At 41.3% G+C, this 25,922-nt stretch overlaps 1 protein-coding gene across 1 annotated transcript in view; it reads right to left on the bottom strand.

The window, feature by feature from the left end:
• The window catches only part of EPG5 (ectopic P-granules 5 autophagy tethering factor), a 58,464-nt gene that overhangs the window by 18,682 nt on the left and 13,860 nt on the right, over positions 1 to 25,922 (bottom strand). The window contains 16 exon segments of the mRNA XM_072859641.1: positions 593 to 701; positions 703 to 785; positions 1,764 to 1,920; positions 3,537 to 3,679; positions 4,278 to 4,440; positions 5,515 to 5,686; positions 6,760 to 6,901; positions 7,857 to 7,980; positions 9,855 to 10,079; positions 10,276 to 10,442; positions 18,204 to 18,323; positions 19,544 to 19,708; positions 19,943 to 20,083; positions 20,705 to 20,859; positions 24,915 to 25,072; positions 25,423 to 25,575. Coding sequence (XP_072715742.1) covers positions 593 to 701; positions 703 to 785; positions 1,764 to 1,920; positions 3,537 to 3,679; positions 4,278 to 4,440; positions 5,515 to 5,686; positions 6,760 to 6,901; positions 7,857 to 7,980; positions 9,855 to 10,079; positions 10,276 to 10,442; positions 18,204 to 18,323; positions 19,544 to 19,708; positions 19,943 to 20,083; positions 20,705 to 20,859; positions 24,915 to 25,072; positions 25,423 to 25,575 — 2,377 coding nt within the window.

Raw genomic sequence — 25,922 nt, 5'->3', positions numbered from 1 at the left:
GAAGAGAATCAGAGCGATATCAAAGCCTAAGTATAATAGAAATTTCTCCACTGACAATACACACAGACAGCATCATGCAGCCCTGAAACAAGAGATATGCAAATCACTTGCTCTTACCTAACTCTGTATGTTTTAAGATAGGTAGGAAGGACATGGGTGCCAAACGGACATGAAAGATTAAGACACTCTTCCCAATTTTTTTTTTGTTTTTATTTTTAAGATACCTGGGATTCACTGGCTATTTTGATGAACGTCTCTGCAGAGATATCAGGCAGCAGCCATCGAGAGCCTGCTTTAATTTCAAGAGTAAGAGTCCACTGAAGAGTGAGGCCTAGGAAGCACACACTAATGCTATCTGGGCAGGAAAGGGTAGTTTAAGCTTCCCACTTGCTTTTAACTCCAGCCCCTCTTGAGCTTAAATACAGCACATACCATTCAGAATGAGCAACACAGATCTATAGAATCTGTCAGTGTTATTTTAAAGTACCAGATTTGCACCTCTTTCTTCCTTAGCCTAAAGTCACAGTCTTCAGGGAAAGACCACCCACAAAAGCAACCCACAAACCAGACGCAGTATTCACGAGTACTTTACCTTTGTCAGCAGCATGAAGACATCATCACTGTTATCCTCACTCAGAAAGGCCACAACTTTTTCATATAAAGTCACAAATTCATTGGGAGAGGCAACAGGAGTGAAGTAAAGAAAGAAGAGTACAGAGCCTTTGATTCTGCAGGATTGTCTGGAGGAAACATTTGCACTCTGACTTGGTCCCACTGATGAACACCTGAGGAAAGATCAGGAATGGTGAGAAAAAAGGCCTAGTATGAATCTATTGGGGGGGGGAAACAACTCTTAGAGCTTTCTGTCAAGACAAGCACAATTTTTGGTCCTTTTAAAAAAATAAAAGTTTTCTCACAAATGACAGACTGTAGTAGATCAACCTCAACTAAATACTGCTGTTCCACAAAATACAAAGTAAAACAAACATGTTTCCCTAACACACTTAAGAACAGCACTTGTGACCATACACACTGCATAAAAATACCTAGAAATCCAATTTTTCTGATGGGTTAACAAAAGAAAATGAATCCAGATTTCAGCAGCCCTGCCTGACACTAGGAAAAGTTTAAACAGAACTATGCCCATGGAGAGCTCTTCAGCACCTCAGCTGTTAAAGGTGCTTAAGGACAGCTGCACATTGAAACAAACTGTATTTAAGAGATAAAAATAACTGCCTGGACCCAAAGCAGAGGCTAATGCTTTTTCTTAGAGCACCCACATAATGTGTTCCCCACGGCAAATATTACCAAAAACAACAAGCACTTATGTGCTCTACCAGCAAACTTCTGGCTAACTCTCTACACAAAGAATATTTATTGCAAGGCTGTAGAAGAGAGGTTGACAAGATATATGTCAGCTAAAAAATTATCGATAACAGCAAAATACATGCTAAAACACTCTTTTACACACTGGAAGTACCCAAACTTTAGTTACCTGCCCCAAAATCCAGCCTATCTTAGCATTTAACTAATAGAGTGAGCATTTATTAGCACTAAACAGGCATCTCAGAGCAACAGTTTTTATTTTGCTTATATGCAAGCTTAAACTCTCCTAAAGACTGTGTATACTACACAATTAGTTGAAAGGAAAATAGGATAGAAGCTCAGAAGTTAATTTTCAGGCTTCTGAATGTTTTAGACCCCCAATATCAGCAGGCATTGGGACAAGCATTAGGCATTCAAAAATCAGAGAAGAAACTCACTTGGCCTAGAATCTCGATGCAGGATGTGAAGAACTGCCTTGTGGGAGGACTGCATTGAGTTTCACCACACACATATTCCACTAATGTAAAAAACAAACTAATTCCGACTTTCTTAATTGCAGGCATAGGCTGCACCTTGTAGATATTTATTAAGGCCCTGGAAAAAAAAAGAGCAGATTAAGTTTACATATGGAAAATAATCTGTGACAATAAAGAAAGGTTTCTTGCAAATATATAGCCTTGAGATGGGTATTTCTGGCTTACATGATAATCAAGCATGGTTTCACAGAGTCACAGCATGGTTGAGGTTGGGAAGGACCTCTGGAGGACATGTGGACCAACCCCCCTACTCAAGCAGGGCCACCTACAGCTAGCTGCCCAGGACTGTGTCCAAATAGCTTTTGAGTATGTCCAAGGATGGAGACTCCAAAACCTCTCTGGACAGCCTGTGTCACCCTCACAGTAAAAGAGGGTTTCCTGATGTTCAGAGGGAACCTCCTGTATCTCAGTTTGTGCCCATTGCTTCTTGTCCTGTCACTAGACACCCCTGAAAAGAGCCTGGCTCCATCTTCTTTGCACCCTCCCTTCAGGTATTTCTATACATTGATGAGAACCTCCTGAGCTTTCTCATATCCAGGCTGAACAGTCCCAGGTTTAGCTCAAGTAATTTTGCTGCCTGAAATGGGTACCTCCAAACCTTAGAAAGTCTCCATAATCAGAGTCAGAAAGTGATCATCAAAAGTTTTTTCACAGCATAGTTACAACAGGTTTCTCCCTCAAATCATGTGTTTGTCACGTTCTTAGGCCATCTCAACTACATTTGTACTGCAAGAAAATTTACCTCATTTTACTTAACAGGCTCGGCAATAAGAGACTTAAAACAGAATCAATCTTTTATTGTGTTTTGCCAAATAAATGTTTTATTGAGCTCAAGCTCCCATCTTCACTGAGTCTGAATTAAAACATGAAGAACATGCAATTCCACAGATGTAAATCCCAAGAACTAGCTCATCCACAGAATTTTTCAGATTAGTGATCAAGAATGAATGTGTAGAAATAGTAATCAACTATTTTTACTTGTACAGCAAGCATGCTCTGTAGGAAACCCACTACACTAAAAGAATCCCAGCAGAAATCTAGAAGATTGAGAAGAATGGTGTTGCAAAACTGGACCTCTGGGATGAGCTCTAAAAGGCCTTCAAGAGGAAGAGGGCCTTGGACTAATCCATTTATTCACACACCCTCCCAAAAAAGTGATATTACATAGTCCTCTTCCATTGCACGATTTTGTTTCACATATTGAAAAGCTACTTCAACTCATAACTCTCTATTAAAGAACTACTTCCTGCACTATTAGAGGGAAAAACCTAGAGAGAGATATGTTAAAACACATATAGTTTAGCCTATGGCTGAAACAGCTGTGGTACAAGTTTGCCATTTCCTGAAGTTTAACACAGCATCCCTGTCATCACTCAGCATGCTTTTGCAGGGTTAGAAGGGCTATTCTGATACACAGTACAATAAATTGAAGTAGAAAACAATACTGTGTGCCCTGTGGAGGCTGAACAACCACCAGTTATAGCTCTTCTGATAATACAGAGTTATTCCTTTAGAAGTCTGTGTCACAAACATACAAGTCTCAGGATTCCAGCTCTGTTGTTGACCCAAGCTGATAAGCATTACGAAAACCACACAAACAGGTTCCACATTTTAACTCTAATACACAGAAAGAAATATAAAACATCACTACCTAAAAGTGTCTGAACAACCTACGTTATAAAATTTTTCACATGTACTGCTGCTTCCATAACACCCAGAGAAGGTGGCTTCGTAGCTTCTGCCTGCAGTTGTCTCACTTCTTTACGCAAAGCATGAAGCTGCTGGCTCACTGCTTCATTTTTATGTTTCCCTTCAAACTAAATGACAAAAAGACACATACTCATTTCAGAATAATATCTTTTGCTAAAATTCTTTGATGTTGCACCTATTTGTAAAAAATGAAGCAGAGCCCGGTAAGAGAACTCTGAATATAGATGGTTTTCCCCTGAAAGTTTTGATCAGATTCAGTACATCGTGCCCAAGCACACATCCTTGGTCATGTTCCTATTTAATTATCACACACTAATATAATTCATGTCTTTTATGTAGGACTTTTAATCCACAGGGACTGAAACTTAGAGGGGGTCAAGAAATTCATATACCAAGCAACATGGAAATATTTCTATAAACATTTTCATGCTTCTATTCCTATCAGTGAGCATATTCCCACATTCACACATCGGGAAGCAGTTTAGAATGGATGCTATGAGCAAAACTAATTTTATGCAACAACTTATTTTTCAGCTGTTGATCTGCATCTCCTTTTGAGCATTACATATTAGGTATTTCAGGTAACTATTATGTGTGTATGGGTTTATTTGGTCAACTGCTACCATTCTTGTAACCATTCAGTCATTTCACTTCCATTATTCATGTCCAACAGCCCCAAAACACAAGTGATGCCATATCTCTAACCTGGACTGTTAGAAGAGCTGCTCCCTGGCAGCCTTTATTTGAAGTTCCGCAGCACTCTAAATGGAGGGTGATCTGCTCTTCCCGATTGACATACAGCTTCGGTACTGTATCCAATATTTCACTATTGAGGGCAACATGCTGAGATTCCCAGAGAGCTGCAGTTCTGAAAAGCATTTATTGATAAAGTTACCAAAATCTTTAGTGAAAACAGTAATAATAAGAATTTATAAGCAAGAGATGAAACTTCAATTTAATGTGCTGTACAAAGACTCGTGACACTTTCCTAGAAAACATAAAAGGTTATTAAATGAAATTGAGTTAAAATTTCAAAGTAATAGCACTTCAAAGTAATAAAGAAATAGGTTCATAAGAACAAAACTACTCAAGTCTGCATGAGTTTTTTAGTTATTCTATATGACAACCTGTAAGGAAATTAAATAGATCACCCTCCATAGAAAATGCAATTTTCCACCAGATAAAAAACGCTGCACTGTGGGATGATTCAGTCAACAAAAAAAGCCCATCTAAAATTGCTGCTGTAATTGTCTAGACGCATCCTCTCTTGGGCTTAGCGAGTTTTGGGGGTTTTTTTGTTTGGGTTTTTTCTTTTTTTTTTTTTATAATAATATTGATATTAAATGACTACACTGGGCAAGAATAGCTATAGATTTGTCAGCTGTGTTTGAAAATACTTCAGCTGGATTCTCTTAGTAGGAATATTAAAAACAGAAAGTCTCTTCTCTTTCACACACAAAGCTAATAGTCCCAGAAATCAGATTTCTCTCTTGGGGGTTCCAGTGCCTCACACTGCAGCTACTACATTAGTGCAAAAGGGTTAACTAACTTATTGTCAACAAATCTAGGCTAAAGGGAGGCTTTATTTTAAGATGTATGCCAAATGAGAAATGAAACTGTAGCACTTCGATTTCAGCTGATGTAATCTCAGTCATTAGATAAGACCTGTGTAGTCTTATCTTAGTTAAAGGAGTGGAATAACAACATGATAGCCAAGGGGGGGGGGGGGGAACCAAACACCACACACAACAAAAACACACAACCAGCCAAAAAAAAAACAAAAAACACACACACCACCAAACCAACACAACACTGAGACAAGAAGCAGAAGTCAAGTACTGACAGTCTTGTGCCACCACCACAAATGAGGCTGCTGTAAAGGGCACCTGAAAACACTGCTAGACACGCTAGTGAGGCAGAGGGAAACACAGCTGTGTCTTACTTGTGCATGGACCTTAACATCTTGCAGTGACATGCCATGAGCTGAATTGCTTCTTTCTGACTTACTAGACTGGCAGAGGAAATAACTGGCACAGGAGCTTTCATCGTCTGGAGCGGAAGAAGGGGCTTGGGATTATCAAACTTCTTCAAATTATTCATTATCCTCTCTTTGGCTAGAAAAGAAAGGAAAAGCAAGTTTTGTCAATAAGAAAAGTTTAGGAGAAACTGAACAAAAACATTACTTTTTTGCATGAAACATGTTTAACATGACATATTTCTCAGGATTCCTCCCTTTAAAAAAGAAAAAAAAGTCACCTAACTAATCTTCCTACTTTTGTTGACAAAGTTTATTTCACACAGCTAATTTTCATGACCAGCTTCATCACACAAACATTAGGATCCAAGGCTCCATTGCTTTCCTTGTTTCCCCCAGTCACTCCTACCTTCTACCCTTCCAATTTTCCTCTTATCACCCCATTTATTCCCCTCATCTGACAGAGGCTCCCAGACCCAGTCTGCTAAGGCAAATTTGTCTTCCTTTCCCTACAATTCATCCTCATCTCTAGTCTTGTCAGCTCCAATTTCTCCCCAAAGTGCAGCCTCTCTCCAGGTCAGCTCTCTCCTTCTCCCGATTCCCATTCAGTTCCTTTGCCCAAACAGTGCCAATTCACCTATGAAACTACTCCAGTTTCCTTCTATTCCCTCCCTCCCCTTTTTTAATCAGCCCCCAAAAATCTAATCTCATCATATCCTTAATATACCTACCATGACTATTATCCCCTTGTGTGCTAGAACAACCCTTTCACCATGCCAAAATTCCAGGGAAACAGCAAGGAAAGACATTAGGAACAACAAAACAGAGACAATCTTTCTGTTTTCAGTTACAGTGGGTTTTGCCTTTGCTTGCAGCTGTGTCTCTCTAAACTTGAGGAAAATTCACCCTGTCTGGAGCATGCTCTGTGCAGAGGAATCTTTGGGGAGTTCACTCACGAAGCTCTAGGCACAACATGACCTGCTGTTCTGTGATGTGGCAAACTTTAAACCAAAAACATCGATGTTAGCCTCTCACATGAGCATCTTGGCGAGAACACCATGAAAACTTCATGCAAAATACTGTACCTATAGAAAACGAACTGTATTAACATCTTTATTCACAGACATCATTATGTTCCTAAAGAAACCAGGGCTTCAACACCCTAACAATTCTTTCTGGCCCAATTTCATTACCAACATTCTTATCTCTTACCTAATAAAGGGTTGGTGAAATCTGTTTGCCCTGCAAAAACACAGGCTGTATGTGATTCAAGCTGAACCTGCAGCCAAAGGTTTAGAGCTTCCTGAAACTCATGGTGTATGAGTTCAACATTGACAAACTCCATCCACAAATCCTAAAGCACAAAACAATTAAATTATCATTCCCATTTTGGTCAGTACCATATACTGTGCATCCATCCCAGTAGCTGGGGAACTAAAGTAAGTACATAAAACTAGACCCTGCAGTTTTAAGTCATAGGAAAATTATTACGGGGGGGGGGGGGGGAGGTCGGTCTATACTGAAGAAAAAAAGCTGCAGAATTATCATCACATACAGATAAGCCACTGAAAAGCATTTGTGACACTTGGAGAAGAATTCTGACAAGCATACACAGTATAATTTCTAACAAATAAGAGAGAAAGGATACAGATTATTAAAATTCTGTTCCTAAAAAAGGAACACAGAGGAAACCAAGATAGTCTAAAACATCATGACATGATTAACTGTAATCAGGCTAAAGCAGGCTGCATTTCCAGTAGTCACATACACTGGAGAAATCAAAACAAAGCAGGCATGAGGAAATGTCCTTCCAAAATCTCCCCTCACACAGGTTTTTTAATTATACTAACTCTTTAGGTTAGTATAACTATACTAACCTAATATACAATTCCCACAATATACACTTCCCACTCACTAACTTATATTTGAACCTGACATATTACAGACTACCAACATGAGCATATTTCAACTTCCAGTCTTTTGTCATTTAAAGTTCCAACATCAATAATTCTCTAAAATTATCTTAGAACATAAAAAGAATTACAGAACAGTACAGAATAAGGACTGTGTTCTCATTAAGATATGCAAGAAATCTACTCATGAGTCCTCGCTCAAATATAAAGGAAGACAGTTTGTGACAGCACAGGATTTTTAGGAAAAAAGTTAGAGCTGTAAAACTACCATACATGCTGTACATGTATTAAAGACCAGTGACACCAAGTCTCTCCCAAGATCTGGGATCCAAAATTCACTACTAACAAGCGAAGTGAATTTTGGATCCCAAATTGCCAATGTCATTGGCACTTCACCTGTTGATTCTGCATGGCTTTAGCAAGTCTATGTGCATTGTATTGCTTTGGTAAAGAAGGAACGTATGTGTCTCCTTTCTGGAAACTTTCTTCTTCCAACCACAAAACAAAAACATTACAAAGCCTGAGAAGAAAAACAAAAAAGAAAAAAGTAAATCAATGTGAACTTGAATTGTATGCATAGCATGTATTACACAGCAGTCTCATCCTGGGGTTTAGAGTTAAGGCAACAAATCATGCTACAAGGTGACACGGCTCAGAACGTAGATGCTTCAGATGCTTTGTGACTAGCTTACTAAGTGTCAGTTCAAAGACCAGCAGTAGAAAAATATGAAGGGCAATAACCAAGAGTAACAGGACAAATTTTGAAAAGGAGAACATTTATGTGAATTAGCAAACGTGACCCAGGACTGGAAGTGTCTCTTACATCAGGGAATCATATTGACAACCCCATTCAAGAGACCAATGAAGAAAAAAAAAAAAAAGAGTACATCTGAGCACATTTGGCTTCTCACCCCATGCCTTTACTCCAGAGTGCCTGCTCTAAAAGCTCACACCTGAGTTATATCTTTTAATTTCTGGTCAGACTCAAATTCATGGCTAGTTTATTCCCATTTCCTCCTCTACTAACACTGTACTTTAACATAAATATACTTCTTTCTTCAACTGGCATCACTTTTTATAGGAAGGATACCCTTTTTATAATCATACCATCCAAGCTTTCCTGATTAAATACAAGGGAGAACTAGAATACCATTAAATCTTTGCACTGTGGTATTAAATATCACTAGCAAACTCCTGTTTTCTGTATCAGTGTCATTGGTGAAAAAATGGAAGTAGTCTAGTTCCAAGAGTCAGCTCTGATGACCTCTACCAATGTTTTCCCTCCTGTTTAGGTGGTCTTAAACTTCCTGAGTGTAAGATTTACTTGGCTGTAGAGCAATCTGGTTTTATGTTGGAGTGGGGAACTCCTTTGAAATAAAAGACTGAAAAAATTAATCAAGTTACACCCAGTGAGCATCTCTGGATTTTTTTTTTTTTCCACAAATTACCAAGGAGGATTTATGATCTCCCTTGTTTGGTTGTACAGTACCTACTGATTGCTGTGGGAGAAGCACTTAAAAGCAGCTCAGATCCCATATGCCCAAAACCCCTGAACAAGGGGCTCTTTCCAAACAACCCTTTCAACTAGTTTCTGGGAATATTCAGATACTGTAATACTGCAAATATTTCTTAAGGTAGACTTCTCAGACCAAAAGTCTCTGTGTAACAGAACCACGGACTTCTGAACAGCATAGCTACAGTTTCAGCATGCATGAGATATGTAGCTCTTACAAGTTACCACCCCTTACAAAAGTGAGCGTTCATCAGCTGAGTCACAGCGAGTGACCATGCCCATCTCCTTAGCCTACTCCAACACAAGACAACAGTCTTGTGCCAAGGTTTTGGTTAAGCAGACATATCACTTTCCAGCTGGCACAGAACACATTTGTCACAGCTCAACTTCAGCATGCTAACTGGGTAAACTGCACTAACTGAATCATGTGTTGAAGTCCCCAGTAAATTCCCTTATGAAGTAATCTTACTCAGATATACACTTAGGCCCTGGTCTATGACAAACAGATGTATTAACACAAAGTAGCATTTTACATTTATAGCTAGCGATGTACATACTGGTAGCAGATATGTCTAAACAACAAATATTTTACTAGCATGGGGATACCATTAATTAAAAAGCAAAGCTCTCCCCTAAGGGCAGTGACAACTCTATCAACAATGTTTTATTTTTAGTAGTAAAATCAGCTCCCCCTCAAACAAAACAAGTTTTATCAACAGAGGAACAGATTTGATCACAAATACGCATATAACAAGTGCCTGCAGTACATCTAGGTCAGGCAAGGGTCACATCCCTTCATGTCTCCCCCAACTAAAACTGTGCTCTAGTAGTTGCTCAGGTGGTTGCACTGAATGAGATTGAACTGGGGAAGCTTTTTTTACCTGACAAGTTCCTTATGCAGTTCTTGTGAAGTCAGATAATCTAGTGAGCAGCTTGCCTTCTCTGGTGATCTGTCACTGCCCTCTGCAGGACTCACCCTTAGTGCTTTACTGGCAGCATGGTGAAAGTCTACTACCTCTATTAAGCGCTGCTTCATTTCATTTAGTAAATTAACATGAGCTGCACTCTGGAAAAAACGTCTTCCAATACAGCCATCTACAGGTAATCTAAAAATGAACAAAAAAGCACAAAGTCTTGTTGCAAGTGTCAAATCAGCATCTCTGAAAATAAATTGACTGTCTAGAGAAGTTGCTGGTACCCACTGCTTTCAGGTGCAGTCTTAGTATGAGGCACTTAATCTCACTTGCAGAACAAACTTATTAGTGCTTGCTAATCAGCTAGAGCCCTTACGATCAGACCTACCCATACTGTGGTCCTGGTCGGTGAAGGTAAAGGAGGAAGAATTTCTGCCAGATTAGTGGCATGAGAGGGTGATCGGCAAGGGTAGCAAGGGCCTGGTAAGCCCAGTGGTAAATCATGAGCCTCTGAAGGGAAGGTACAATGGGCAGCTTCAGCTGGGTCTGTGCTTTCTGCAAAAAGAACAATTTTCAGACAAGTGTTCTACTGCTGTTCCCTGTAACAGGCTGCCACAGCTTAAACCAACAGATTAACACAGCGTGAAAATTCAGCAATTATGAAGGAGAAAACTTTGGAAACATTCACACATCTACTACAGGTCTTAGAGGAAGAGCTGCCCAGCTCATAGTTGTGTTGGACAGCTGTTAGAGCAGTGCTACACCTCTGATGTTTTTTAAAAAAAAAAAAAGCAGCAGCATGAACAGAGGAGCTAGTGTGATGCAAGGCCAACATACGGGCCATTGGTGTTAATTACAGTGGATTACTGGTTTTCCTCCCAGATGTATATGTTCCTAGTTTAGGCTTCCATAAGACCAGTGCCGTTAGAGAACAAAGCAGCAGCACTGAAGCATGCAGCACATTCCAGCCAGTAAAAATAAGTCTTAAGCCACGTGAGGATGCAGAATCCTACAGCATGCTACCATTTTTAGCTTTTTCCAGACTACATTCCATACAGCCTTATTGAAAATCTAAAACTTAAAACTAATGTGAAGAAAGAATACAGAAGGGGAAAAAAAATTACTTTTCTTTTTGCAAAAGCAGAACAAAGGCAATGCAATGTATGAGCAGCAGCACTCCATATTAGCAATGCAGAACACTACTCCACAGACCCACTAAATCATTAAAAAGTCATACATCAAGCTCACATGGACTGTGCCTGAAGCAGGGGAAAGGGAGGCTTTTCTGAGTTCCCAGGTCTCAGCACAGACCCTGGCACTACCTCATCACCCACACTAGACCTCAGGAACGCTAAGCACCCTTTTCCACACACTCCCCCACATACTATCTCACTGTTTTCCAGGTAAATCGAGACATGCAAGCCAAGGGACAAATGTTCTCCAGACTAGTCTCCAAGGATGCAAGTCTGTAATGTAGACAGGCACAATCTCTATGCCATGTAAACATGTCCATTATCATGAAGAGGCTGTCTAGACAAGAGGGAATTATAAATCTTTAGGAAAAGATGTTGTACATGTCTGACAGACCAGTGTAAACTGCAGAGCTGGGAGTCAATGCAGATATTTCATCCTCTCTGAGTGGGGGTATGTCATGGTTTAGCCCCAGCTGGCAGCTAAGCACCACACAGCCGCTCGCTCACCCTCCCCCCCAGTGGGATGGGGGAGAGAATCGGAAGAGCAAAAGTAAGAAAACTCATGGGTTGAGATAAGAACAGTTTAATAATTGGAACAAAATAATAATAATAATAATGAATTATAATGAGAAGGAAAACAACGAGAGAGCGAGAGAGGAACAAAACCCAAGGGAGGGGAAAAAAGGGGAAAACAAAAAAGATACAACCGCTCACCACCCGCCGACTGACGCCCAGCCAGTCCCCGAGCAGCGATCGCTACTCCCCCCGGCCAACTACCCCAGTTTATATACTGGGCATGACATCCTATGGTATGGAATAGCCCTTTGGCCAGTTTGGATCAACTATCCTGGCTGTGCCCCCTCCCATTTCTTGGGCACCTGGCAGAGCATGGGGAGCTGAAGGAAAAAAAAGGTCCTTGACCAATGTAAACACTGCTTAGCGACAGCCAAAACATCAGCATGTTATCAATATTATTCTCATACTAAAATCCAAAGCACAGCACTATACCAGCTACTAGGAAGAAAATTAACTCTATCCCAGCCAAAACCAGGACAGTATCCACCCCTTATTCTATACCATCTACGTCATGCCCAGGTTCTACCCTTTCCAATACATTCCAATTAATCACCACCACTTTCCCTGTCTTTTGATATATACACACAGCTATCATTCCCTTGGTCTATGGGCCATCCCTCTAAAATGTCCGTTGAGTTCATTTAGTCCATGACTTTGGGCTCCATCTGTCATAACAGTCCTTCAGGGCAGGAGAGAGGGTGTGTGGTGTTGGATTGTTGCATGCTGAAGCCAGTTCTGGTTCCATCACTGCTGCACTTTGCTTGCTTTCAGCAAAGTTCATTCTTCATTAATCTGGGTGATTCTTACTGAAATACCATTGATATGGCATATAGCCACCATAAAAGAGATGACATACAGTATTATATAGCAATTACCATCATACCATTTAGTTCATTGGCTATTCTCACCCAAAATCAAATCCCCTTGAGGTACACAGTGGACTTCCCAATCCTTTCCCATTACCCACCAAGTGCACCCAGGTCCTTGAGCAAAAACAGTCCCACAAATGGGCTTGCCTTTGCCTGAGGCAGGAGTAACCCAGACTGCCTTCCCCAGCATGTTTTTTATGTGCACTACAGGGACCTTATCCCCTTTTACAGTGCGTAACAGTTTTGATTGGGCAGGGCCAGCTCGATTGACAGATCCCCTAGTGGTGACTAACCAGGTGGCCTTTGCTAAATGTGTATCCCAATGTTTGAATGTCCCAGCACCCATTGCTCTCAGCGTACTCTTTAACAGTCCATTGTATCGTTGAATCTTCCCAGAGGCTGGTGCATGATAGGGGATGTGATATACCCACTCAATGCCATGCTCTTTGGCCCAGGTGTCTATGAGACTGTTTCGAAAATGTGTTCCGTTGTCTGACTCAATTCTTTCTGGGGTGCCATGTCGCCACAGGACTTGCATTTCAAGGCCCAGGATAGTGTTCCGGGCAGTGGCATGGGGCACAGGATATGTTTCCAGCCATCCGGTGGTTGCTTCCACCATTGTAAACACATAGCGCTTGCCTTGGCGGGTTTGTGGGAGTGTGATATAATCAATCTGCCAGGCCTCCCCATATTTATATTTCAGCCATCGCCCTCCATACCACAGAGGCTTTAACCGCTTGGCTTGTTTAATTGCAGCGCATGTTGCACAGGTTATCCATGAATGTGCAATAGTGTCCATGGTTAAGTCCACCCCTCGATCACGAGCCCATCTCTATGTTGCATCTCTTCCTTGATGGCCTGAGGGGTCATGGGCCCACCCAGCTATAAATAATTCACCCTTATGTTGCCAGTCCAGATCCACCTGAGCCACTTCCATCTTAGCAGCCTGATCCACCTGCTGGTTGTTTTGATGTTCCTCAGTGGCCTGACTCTTGGGTACATGAGCATCTACGTGATGTACTTTTACAGACAGGTTCTCTATCTGGGCAGCAATATTTTGCCACAATGCTGCAGCCCAGATGGGTTTGCCTCTGCGCTGCCAGTTGCTCTGCTTCCATTGCTGTAACCACCCCCACAGGGCATTTGCCACCATCCATGAGTCAGTACAGGGCAGTATAGAGCACTGGCCACTTTTCTCATTCAGCAATGTCTAAAGCCAGCTGGATGGCCTTTACTTCTGCAAATTGGCTCGATTCCCTGTCTCCTTCAGCAGTTTCTACAACTTGTCGTATAGGACTCCATACAGCAGCTTTCCATCTCCGATGCTTTCCTACAATACGACAGGACCCATCAGTAAACAGGGCATATTGCTTCTCATTTTCTGGTAGTTGATTGTACAGTGGGGCCTCCTCAGCACACGTCACCACCTCCTCTGGCGATATTCCGAAATCTTTGCCTTCTGGCCAGTCCATAATTAGTTCCAAGATTCCTGGGCGATTGGGGTTTCCTATTTGAGCCCATTGTGTGATCAGTGCAACCCACTCACTCCACGTAGCATCAGTTGCATGATGTGTAGAGGGGACCCTCCCTTTGAACATCCAGCCCAGCACCGGCAGCCGGGGTACCAGGAGGAGCTGTGCTTCAGTACCAACCACTTCTGAAGCAGCTCGAACCCCTTCATATGCTGCCAATATCTCTTTTTCAGTTGGAGTATAGCAGGCCTCGGATCCTCTGTATCCCCGACTCCAAAACCCTAGGGGTCGACCTCAAGTCTCCCCTGGTGCTTTCTGCCAGAGGCTCCAGGTAGGGCCATTCTCCCCGGCTGTGGTGTAGAGCACATTCTTTATGTCTTGCCCTGCCCGGACTGGCCCAAGGGCTATTGCATGAACTATCTCCCATTTAATTTGTTCAAAGGCTTGTCGTTGCTCAGGGCCCCATTGGAAATTGTTCTTCTTCCAGGTCACTTGATAGAGAGGGCTTACAATCAGACTGTAGTTTGGAATATGCATCCTCCAAAAACCCACAATGCCTAAGAAAGCTTGTATTTCTTTTTTGCTAGTTGGTGGAGACATGGCTGTTATTTTGTTAATCACATCCATTGGGATCTGACGACTTCCATCTTGCCATTTTATTCCTAAAAACTAGATCTCCTGGCTCCCTCTAGTCCTGGTCATAGTAGTCATTACCTACTTCCTGTATATACAAGTCAGGAGCTCCTTCATTAAAATCAGGAGTAAGATCAGCCCTTTTACTCTGTCTGGGGAACTGTCCACTGGAAACCGGAGCAGCAATTTTCCTGGAAGAACCCCCTTTGGTGATTGTTTTTCCTTGCAACTCACGTACCCACGCCTCTAGGGTCGAGGTAGGTTTTCCATCCCACTTCCTCATGTCCTCTCCATGGTCACGCAGGTAAAACCATAGGGTGCCCCGTGGTGTGTGCCCTCTATATCCTCTCTCTTGAACAGAGGAACGCTGACTCCTAATAGCTGAGACACTGGTCCGTATAGGTGGGGAGTAGGACATATCTTCTTTGAACCGTTGGAACTCCTGGGACAGTTTCTCCACAGCCGAGACAAGGGAGGAAGAGATACTTTCTTCATATTCTCGGAGGTTACTAGCAGTTTCATTCACTGTTGGACCGTCTCCATCTTTCCAGGTCAGTATTGCCAATGAGTTGGCACACGACGGTGGTGCGTTTCGTACCAACTTCCGCCACATAGGTCTTGTGCACTGGACCTCGTCTGGATCTGTGGGTAACCGCATGTCTTCCAGGTCACCATAAATCACTTCCAGCACAGCTAATTCCCTCAGGTACTGGATCCCTTTCTCCATGGTAGTCCATTTCCCGGGGCGATATACAACAGCTTCCTTGAAAGGATATCTTTCCTTCGTAGCTGACAGGAGTCGCCTCCAGAGGCTGAGGACTGGTTCCCCTTTTCCAATCGCTTTGTCAATGCCCCCTTCCCTAGAAAGGGATCCCAGCTGCTTGGCTTCCTTACCCTCTAATTCCAGGCTACTGGCCCCACTATCCCAGCATCGGAGCAGCCAGGTGACAATGTGTTCCCCTGGACGATGGCTGAAATCTTTTCGCATATCTTGCGGCTCACTCAGGGATAGGGATCGGGTGGTTTCTGTCTCATTTACGAGTTCTTCCTCTTCCTCTCCCTGTGATGGCCCTGCTCTTTCATCTTCCCTTTCTAAACGAGATGACTTTCGCTTCCAGGATTTCTTTTTATGTATAGGGGCAACTGATACTGACACGGGTTCGTTCCCTGTTTGAACCGCAGTGCTTGTAACAGAGTTGTCCGGAGCAGCTGCAGGGCCTGTCGCAGGGGTAATCGGAGCAGCCGCAGGGCCTGTCATTTTGTCACCAGATCCTTGAGGGTTTTGAATAGTGTTGAACAGGGCTCGGTAGGCATGGGCCAGACCCCAGCACACTGCAGTGATTTGTGTCTCCCTAGAATTGCCGGGGTGACAGCATACTTTTTCCAAATATTCTACTAATTTTCCAGGATTCTGCACTTGTTCAGGGGTGAAGTTCCAAAACATTGGAGGTGCCCACCGTCCTAGGCATTTGCCCATGCTATCCCACACACCCTGCCACTCATAACTATCCGGCCTTGGGGCAGATCTCTGGATGATATTCTTAAATTGCTTACTAACCTTGGACAAAACCAAAACAATATTCCCAAGCAATACCAATAGAAGTATCTTAACTACCCAAGGATGTTCAAGATACTGAAAAGTTACTGTAACGAAGGAGGAAGCATCGTAGAAGGAAGTAGTGAAGGTACCGTTCTTTATTTCCTCCATAAAAAACCTCTCAGAGGAAGAAGTATAATTGCTAATTGTCTCCATAAGCTGATACCCGACATACAATAACGGTTTCAGTACAGAACTTAGATACCAAAATAAACCCAAGGTCACTGTTTTAATAACAAATCTCCCAGGCTAAACATCACTAATCACTGTAGAGCACAGCAAACTGCAAAATCCAACACCGATCTTTAACATGTACAGCAAAAAAATGAGCATGGTGCAGATCAGGTAAACCAATGCTAGGAACAGATGGATCAATATCACGTCCCACAACTACTAACAGATCTAAATTCCTTAATACGCTCTGGTTAATCTGTTATTATCTCAAACCCTTAGAGCCCCACGTTGGGTGCCAAAAAGGACTGTCGTGGTTTAGCCCCAGCCGGCAGCTATGCACCACGCAGCCGCTCGCTCACTTCCCCCCAGTGGGATGGGGGAGAGAATCGGAAGAGCAAGAGTAAGAAAACTCATGGGTTGAGAGAAGAACAGTTTAATAATTGGAACAAAATAATAGTAATAATAGTAATGAATTATAACGAGAAGGAAAACAGAGAGAGAGAGAGAGAGAGAGGAACAAAAGCCAAGGGAGGGAAAAAAGGGGGGAAAAAAAAAAGATACAACCGCTCACCACCCGCCGACCGACGCCCAGCCAGTCCCCGAGCAGTGATCACTACCCCCCGGCCAACTCCCCCAGTTTATATACTGAGCATGATGTCATATGGTATGGAATAGCCCTTTGGTCAGTTTGGATCAACTATCCTGGCTGTGCCCCCTCCCATTTCTTGGGCACCTGGCAGAGCAGGGGAAGCTGAAAAGTCCTTGCCCAGTGTAAACACCGCTTAGCAACAGTCAAAACATCAGCGTGTTATCAATATTATTCTCATACTAAAATCCAAAGCACAGCACTATACCAGCTACTAGGAAGAAAATTAACTCTATCCCAGCCGAAACCAGGGCAGGGTACAAGAACCTAAGCATTATTTTCTCTCAAGTTCCAGTTACTAGCTCATGCAAGTCAGGACAGATTTACCAATACAAGTGGCAACCAAGGCTGAAATAGGTTTAAAAAGAGAACTCATCTAGCTGGCACAAGACAACAAACCATAATTAAATAGTGCAGAGATGCAAGTCAAGAAAGAGCAGAGACAATAAGGAACATTCAAAGTGTCGGAAGAAAAGACTAGAGGGAAAAAAAGCACAGGGGAGGAGGGGAAGACAAAGCACAACATAATGCTAAAAGCTCTGAATAAAATAGAAGCATCTTGGACTGAATATCCAAAAAAGGGATTTTTAACCTTGATCCTTCTATCCTTCCATTCCCCTTCTGTAACTTGGAGCCATACCTTCCTCAGTCACCAGTGTGCTGTAAAATCAATGTAATAAATGTTTGTAGGGTGTTCAGGTAACACAGCACTGATCAGTACTGAAAAGTTCCTAAAATCTTGAGTCTTTAAACAAGGTAAAACTAAGAGCTGGAGACACAGGAAGGATGTCTCTTATGTTCACCAGTAATAGTAAGTAGCCTTTCATTAAGCAAGTACTGGCCAACTCCACATGAGTAAAGGATGCTTTGCAAGAACAGTTTGCAACTATCCAACTACAGGCTGGATAATAATGCAAACCTACAAGGGAGACAAATTTAAAATTTCTGTTTCTCATACAGATGTTCAATGTAAGTCTAATGGTATCTTCAAACAGGTCTGTGGGTGCAAAAATACTGAGAGTTGGTATATTATGATGTTCTAGTAGTATCAAGATAGCATAGCTTTTAAAAAGAAAAAGAGAAAACAAGGTCTTGGCCTGCAGATTTTCCTATCACCATCCATAAGCTATTCCCTGTAATTCTGAAGGAGGAATACCTGTTTTATGCTTTCAGAAAGCAGCCCAGCATATGGTTTCTGGGAGAGGTATTTCTGATATGCTTCCAGGACCATCAATGCAACTTCAGAATGGACAGATGGATCCAGATGAAGAGCATCCTGCTAAAAACAGAATCATATCACAAAACTTTGCCTCTTTTAAAAGGTCTCTACAACTGTATCATTCAGTTGCACTACAGAGAAATGAATCTTAATTTGAACAGCCAGAAAGAGATTAAGTATTGTAATACCTAGGCAAAATCTTGGCCAGTAAGAAAAATTTCAGCTCAACATTGAAGAATAATGAGCTCACACTGGGCAATACAAAGCTCAACAGCTAGATTACTTCCAGAAAAAAGTGACCATAATCACTTCTCATGTGCATTTTGTGGATTTATAGCAATTAATCCAAAGATCCATAGATAGCATTTTAAATTACATAGTACAGACACTGGAAATCTTGCCTTTAAAAACAAAACCAAAAAACTTACCATGTTTTTTGAATCAAAACATCGTAATTCCTCTTATCAATTGCCACATTAAAGAACTATTTTTCCCCATATCAAAGGGCACAGACATGACACTGTTATTGCACAGTAAAGACCTCACAGTTAATTTTCCCTACCATTCCTTTGTTTTCATGTGTCATCAAGAAACAGGGAGAAAAAGTAAGGCAATCTTCATGTACAAGTATCAGCACAGCAAAGAGAAGAGTTCAGTAAATCAAATGCACAAATTGCAATGCTAAAATGGATCACTGAACACAGGCAACAGGATTTTCCCCCCAGTCTATTTCTGTTTCTCTCTGAAAAAACATTCACCCTTGATTGGATCCTGAACTGATGGAGCTCCTGGAGTAACCCATTCTATGGGATATTTTCCCATTGTTTAAATAATGCTCATGGTTTTGAAACCTATTTCAAGCATGAGTTTTCTTGCATTGTGAAAAACATACCTGGATACAAGCCTGCAAACTACAGTCACACCAGTCTCATTCACACTTCTTGGAGGATTCCTCTATTTCTGCACCCACAGATGTCTTAATGAAGTGAGTCACAAAAATTGTCCTGTTAGCTGTTTCCTCTTGTTTAGAGAGAGGAAACTCCTGCTTAAATATCTCTCAGTCTCAGCTGCAGCACTACAAGAAAGCAACACAAGCAAATCCTCAGGCAGAATGCTGCAAAATTACTGTGAAGTTCCCATTCTACACCATCAAGTGTACAGCCATCATATAAAAGCATGTAATTAATTGTTTTCAAATTCAGTTATAGTCCCAGGTTGAGTAATACTTTTGCTCTGACAAACTGACCAGGTTCAGGCCTCCTGTTTTTAATACATACATGCTCACTGAATCCCCAGTTTAGCCCTTCCAAGATAATGCAAGCTAGTTTATTCTCCACTGTTGTTAGACTGTAATTTAATAACCAGTCACGAATCAGTGCTATCTCAGACGAAGAAGGCTTCCACAGGTACAATGGCAGCTCTTTAAACAGATATAAAGAAACCTTTGAGGACAGAAAACAAAAAGGCTAATCAGCATTCAGTATGGAACAATAATCAGCATTATGCCCTTCTATCTTTAAGAGTGATATGAGCAAAAAAACATGGACAGGTCTTTAACACCATCCATACCAAGGTTCATACCTTGGTTCATAGCAAGCCATATCTTATAACACAGTCTGGTATGGCCTCTAGTTTTAACTGGGTGCCTGCTTTAAGTGATGGACATTAGCACTTACCATCCCAACTTTCTCAATAGTCTCTTTAATTCGATCCAGCAGTACAGAAATGATCTGTGTATGGATGCTCGCAATTGCTCCCAAGAGTTCTCGACCAACTTTTGAAAATGTCTCTCTTGTGGAAAGACTAACATAAGACACCTGAGAAAATGAGCAGAGAGAAGTTACCTGTTATGGCTGACCTTCACTGACACTGCAATAAAACGTCTTTTGGAAAATACAGAACCAAATTGCTCTTGGTGATCCAGGAAAAAGTTGATAAATGCCAATATTAAAACTGAAACTGATTGCCATAGAAGATAAGGAAATTATTATGTCACAGTGCCAAAAACGAAGTCCAGAACTAAATACAGGAACAACACCACCACACACACTAAAACAAACAAACAACCCACCACGAACAAACAAAAAAACCCCAAAAACCCACAACTCTATACACCACAACAGAAAAAACACCACACAAGGAATTTCAGAGCTACAAGTTAGACAAGTTAGACCTGCACAACAAAAATAAAGCAAAAGAAATATATTTTTGTTCATTTGTTTCACTCTGGCTTGGTCTACAGAAAAGCTGTTCTTTCTCCCAGAATAACATGCACTTCAGGATATTTTAATTCAGTACTAGATTATAAGCCTCAGAAGCAGCACTTAGTTCCATGGTAGAACAAACTACAGAAGCCATGACTGTTTCACACCTTCCAATGTTAGAAAGAAAAAGAGCACATTCATCCTTTTCCTGAATGGACCAGTAATGTTACTCACCTCATATATCTCCAGAACAATGATTTTAATAAAATCCTCATCAACATCAGCCCGTTTGGTTTGTGCCATCTGAGCAAATGTGGTAAGCAGACAAATTTCTTCTGAGCAGTTCATTGTTTTGAGATACTTTTCAAAATTTTCAAGGTGCTCTGGGTCTAGAAAAAAGTCACATGAAATAAACATGATAAAAGAAGTGTTATAGGACATACATCATCAACATTTATACATTTATTCACGGTCCAATCCCAGAGAAGGAATCAGTGACAAAGGAATTATCATCACTGGAGGCTTTTAAGTTAGTATCCTCTCTTTAGAAGTAGCTGGTACCAGCTGCTTTTAAATAAGGTACAAGAAACACCATAATATGCAGTGAGCCCATATGATTCAGTAAATATGCTAGTAATTAATAATGAAAGCTAAAACTGCTTCAAGAACAGCTGGAATTCAATTTTTAATATTATTTTAACTATGCAATGCCAATCATCCACAGGAAGAACTGCTTGAATCTTTTTTGCTTTTTAAAAATGTTATCACAGTTTTGGCTTCCATTACATATTGGAGCAATTAATTCCACAGATTAAGTCCAAATTATATGAAAGGATTCTAGTTTTAGTCAGCACACAATCAAGAGAAGATTAAAACTAAGCCCATCCAAGCACAGCAGAGAGGTTTTGATCAAGTTGAGAGACTGCCCATTCCACATACCATGATCTCAAGCAGCAATTAAACTGGGGAGATTGTTCTATGCCGATTACAAATAAAAATACTTCAAGTATCTAGCCCTGGGCCTAGATTATGTCTAAGAGTTACAAGGAAAGGTCTGTTTCAGTTTCTCAGACTCAATACAAGAAAATTACTGAATGCACTTGTTTGGAAAATATCTCTGAAAAGAGAGAACTGAAGTTGCACAGGACAGGAAGGCCAAGAGATACTTTCATTTGAATTCAAAGCAGGTTTCCTCTTTAAACCAAATAGTGAGATGTTGCCAAATGCAAATAAACATCTCATTCCTCGGGGTCGGGGACAACAGGAAGGTAAGGGTACAAAGAAACCTGTACAGGACTTAAAAATTATTTTTATTTCTTCCAAATAACTTTAAATAGAGTCTGTGCAGCAAAACATGCATTGAAAGCTGCATTTGAGCTGTAAAATGGTTTGGAGAGTGGTCTGCTTACTCTGAAGCATAACATGCCAGTAAACACTGTTTACACTGATCTTATCATAGCAGTTGAAAAAGCACTCATTGTGGCACTCAACTACTTAATCTGCACAGGCATGCGCTCAACATGCTTGTGATTAAACACTTCCACTTAGGTTACATTCTATTTTAAGGGCTTTCAAGAATTTTGCAACTGTACTTCAACCTGAGAAGGTCAGACTCGTACAGCCGAAACATCTCAAGAACAGTGTGCTAGAGGATTGTGCAAATTTAAGTAAAGAGTTTTTCCATATAGTAAGATAAACTACGCTCCTGATAGATAGAATAGACTTACAGGGGATGTCTCATACATTCATCTCCCTTTCCTAATGCTACCTTTTATCCTTATAGCAGAAGTTAGAGCACTGTGGTTTTTGTTATTTAGGATTTTTCTTAAGGTAATGCAGAAGGGGGAAAAAAAAATAAGACTATGCCATTACTATATATAAAGGCATAGCAGAATGACCACAGCCTGGGGAAGGAATTAGTACGCAAGTAACGAATGACTATGACATATGACAGCAATTGTCACCATATTAGCACCGTGATGTGTGTGTCTGTGTTTCATTAAGCATTGTCCAGCTAAGCAACAGAGAAGGGATTTGGAGGGGGACAGAAGAGAAAAGCTGGATCTGGTAAAGTTAAGGACAAAGACCATAAACAGAAAGAGGAAGGCTGGTGCCAGCTGCCGAGCACATGTGCACTGCATCTTCTCTGCTGCAAGTCACAGCTCTGCAATCTCCCAGCTTCCTGCTTCAGCTGCACCTTCCTCTTGACTGTACCTGGGGTCACCTGTGGGCTCCACACACTGCAGACCCCATGCCAACCTCAAAACCACACCAAACCATAGCTTGGGACTGAAGGATGTGGAAAAGGAAAAAGGGAAGAAGAGAGACTCCACCTAAAACTTATTGTCTCACAGTGGAGCAGTGACATCTTCACCACCCAGTTGCTACTTGAGCCAATTCCCTTCCTCCTCTGCACATTTGATCACACTACAACTCAAGTTCAGAGAGACTCTAAAAATCAGTGGCTCCTCAAATCTTGGTAATGGCAGTAAAGAAACTGTAACCAGAAATGTTGTTCAGCAGCTTCTCATTGCCAATTGCAATGGAAGCAAACACAAAACTGTTAATCCTATATTTATAAAACTTACAGAGAACACATTTGTACTCACACAGGTATCCAACATCAAGAAGAAACTACAAGGTCACTGCTTGTCAGTGAAAGTGTGCGTTCCACAGTAAATTTATTAATATTTGGTCCAAACAAGAATACCTCAAGTAACCAGACTTCCCATATTTCCCCAGGGGTTACTGGTAGCTCTCATAGTCCAGAGGTTGTCCTAGTAAGTGCAGCTCCATCACTGCACTCCATTTTATCACATTATTTCTACCTATCCCTTAAAAGCGACTATGCTCCCACCTCTATATGTGCAAGCCTAAAGCTTCCATCAATCACCAAGGCTTGCAACTACCTGTAGATTCACCGCTTAACATTTCTCAAACTTAATTTGGGAAGGGAAATCAATAAAAAAGGCTTTCTCCAAAAGAATGTTAATGCCATGGTCTTCTAGGATATTAATTACAGGAAACTAAGTCAGCATTATATTGGTAAGTGTAGGTCAAAAGAAACTATTTCACAAGACTAGATGGATTTCACTGAAAGAAATTGCGATATTCCCTGTCTAGACAGTTGTGAAAAACAGTATTGTGCTGACATAACCCATTGAGGAGAATGAAGAGGATAAAAATATCCTGCATCAGCATACCACAGACTTTAAAACATAAAAGTTAGCTAGAAGCAAAACAAACCCTGAACAAAACAAAACAAAATTAGTGTTTGTTACTGTCAGAGCTGCAACCCACCATACCATACAACATTCTCTCTGTTTGAGATGCAGTAAAAATTTATTGCAAAAACAAAAATTAAAAAAACAGTCCTACTGGAACAGTCTGTTACTGATTAGCACTTGCCAGCCAAAACAGATGAGCACTTCATAAACTGTACACAGCTACAGTCTTGATATCCCTCTCCCACTCTGCATAAGTTGCCTTAAATGTTAGCTGAGCTTGCACAGAGTCAATACGCTCAGTAACCCCTCAAGATTGCCGTTTTCTTCTACTTCTCCATCAAAAGACTTGGTTGATGTGGTGACAGCTATCTGGGCTACCAGCTAGCTGAAAAGTAGCTGAAAAGACTGAGAGTGAGGTTTGCTCTCCCTGAAGACAGCAAAGAGGCTGTGAAGTATGGAGTTACTGCTTTGTTTACCTGTCTCCCTGTCAATCAAGTCCCGAAATATTTTCCATGAAGGCAGCAGCAAAGGGAAAGTAGCATTTCAGCTGGCTTCTGAATAACTCTGCTAAAGCTGAAGCCACCACAATCACTGTGGAGATCAACACAGGACAGAAGCCAAGGGGAAGGAGAAAGAAAAGGTGGCATATAGGACAAGAAAAGCATCAAAAGAAGGCTTGGGATAAGGGAAACATCTGCAGTTGTGGAAGGTAAGCAGATCTCCCACAATGTTAGTTCCTGAAGCCAAAATTAGCAAGGCGGGTGGTGGACTGGGGTATTTATACAAATATCAACAGCTCAACAGTTGACAACAGTCAACAGCTCACAAAAAAACCTAACTGATACATAACTCTTTATTTCAAGATTTAAATCTCACTCTCCAAATACTATCAAAAGGTCAAGATGGGACCTGATACGAGAATACACAAGATGTACCTACTGCATGGTGCTTTTGCAGGTCTCTGAAGCAGCCAGTAGCAGTCACTGTCAGAGAAAAAACTAAAAGGACTGTAGATACAACAATCCCTGTTAAAATGAGAGTTTGGTCAAACAAGTACTGGAAGCCTATGAACTGCCGAAAACATTCCTGGGGCCTCTGGACCAGCCATGCTTCTGCTGAGGGTGTATTTATCAATGAAACCTGCAAAGAATTAAACCCATAGCTGATGCACCAGTAGCTGAATCTATGAGAATTGGCTCTGAGTGAAGGAATTTTACCTTTGAGTCTTTGTTTGCAGTCAGCAGGTTGCAGAGTAGAGCAGAGCTTTTCCAGGTGCTCGCTCTCTGCACAGTGCATGACAAAGAAGAGCCTCCAAAGCACGTTACTGGATAAGGTTCTGTAAGCCATCTCTGACATGAACAACCAGACTCCCAGCCTGTTGGATTTGAAGAGGCAGACAGAAACAGTTTCACCCTGATAAATCCCAACATTTGAAAAGGAAACATACGCCCACACCTCTGCCATATAACAGAATTAGGAACATGAGGATGTGTCTTAGCATCTCAAATTCTGAGTTAACCTCATTCTGAACTGAACAAGTCCCCAGACCTTCTGCCAGATGCTAGAATTCAAAGCGTAATTCCTCCCCATCTTAATACTACCAACATGCTGAAAAATCCCACATATTGCAGGCTTGTTTAAACCATTAAGTATTTAAAGCTACTGCAATTCCCAGTTTCAAATCCTCCATGATGAAGCCAGTATCAATCACATTGGACAGCCTACCTTTTTGCCTTCAGAACATGTAGGACAGCTCTAAAAAACAGCTCAAACTCCAGTTGCAATTTTTCCACAGAGTAGGGATGCACTACTGATCCATATTGTTTATTACTGCTAACGTATTGGGCCCAGTGGTCACTCACATGACAAAGCATCATCCTACACAGCAGAACAAACAAGTCGAAGAAGGATCATTAAGTACGTCATCACCATATAAAAACACAGACAAGTGCAACTAGATCAGAGTCTAGTCACAAGAGACATGTTCAACCCTTCCTCCTTTGGTTTCCAGAGATTTCCATATAAATAGCATTTCCCTCCCCTCTTCAGACAGGGTTAGTTTAAAATTCCTGTGTTATCCATCCTTGGTTTTGCAAGCAAACAATGCATAATATTCTGTCATAGCAAATTAGTTCATGTATGAACTTTGGAGCCTTAAAGTAATCCTACATTATGAAATGGTGGTACATGCAAAATGTCACATAGGAATAATTATACTGAGAAAG

This window comes from Ciconia boyciana, chromosome 4 (assembly GCF_034638445.1).
Source record: "Ciconia boyciana chromosome 4, ASM3463844v1, whole genome shotgun sequence".
Taxonomy (NCBI): Eukaryota; Metazoa; Chordata; class Aves; order Ciconiiformes; family Ciconiidae; genus Ciconia; species Ciconia boyciana.
Note: the sequence above shows the minus strand (reverse complement) of the source record. Positions and strands in the feature narration are given on the sequence as shown.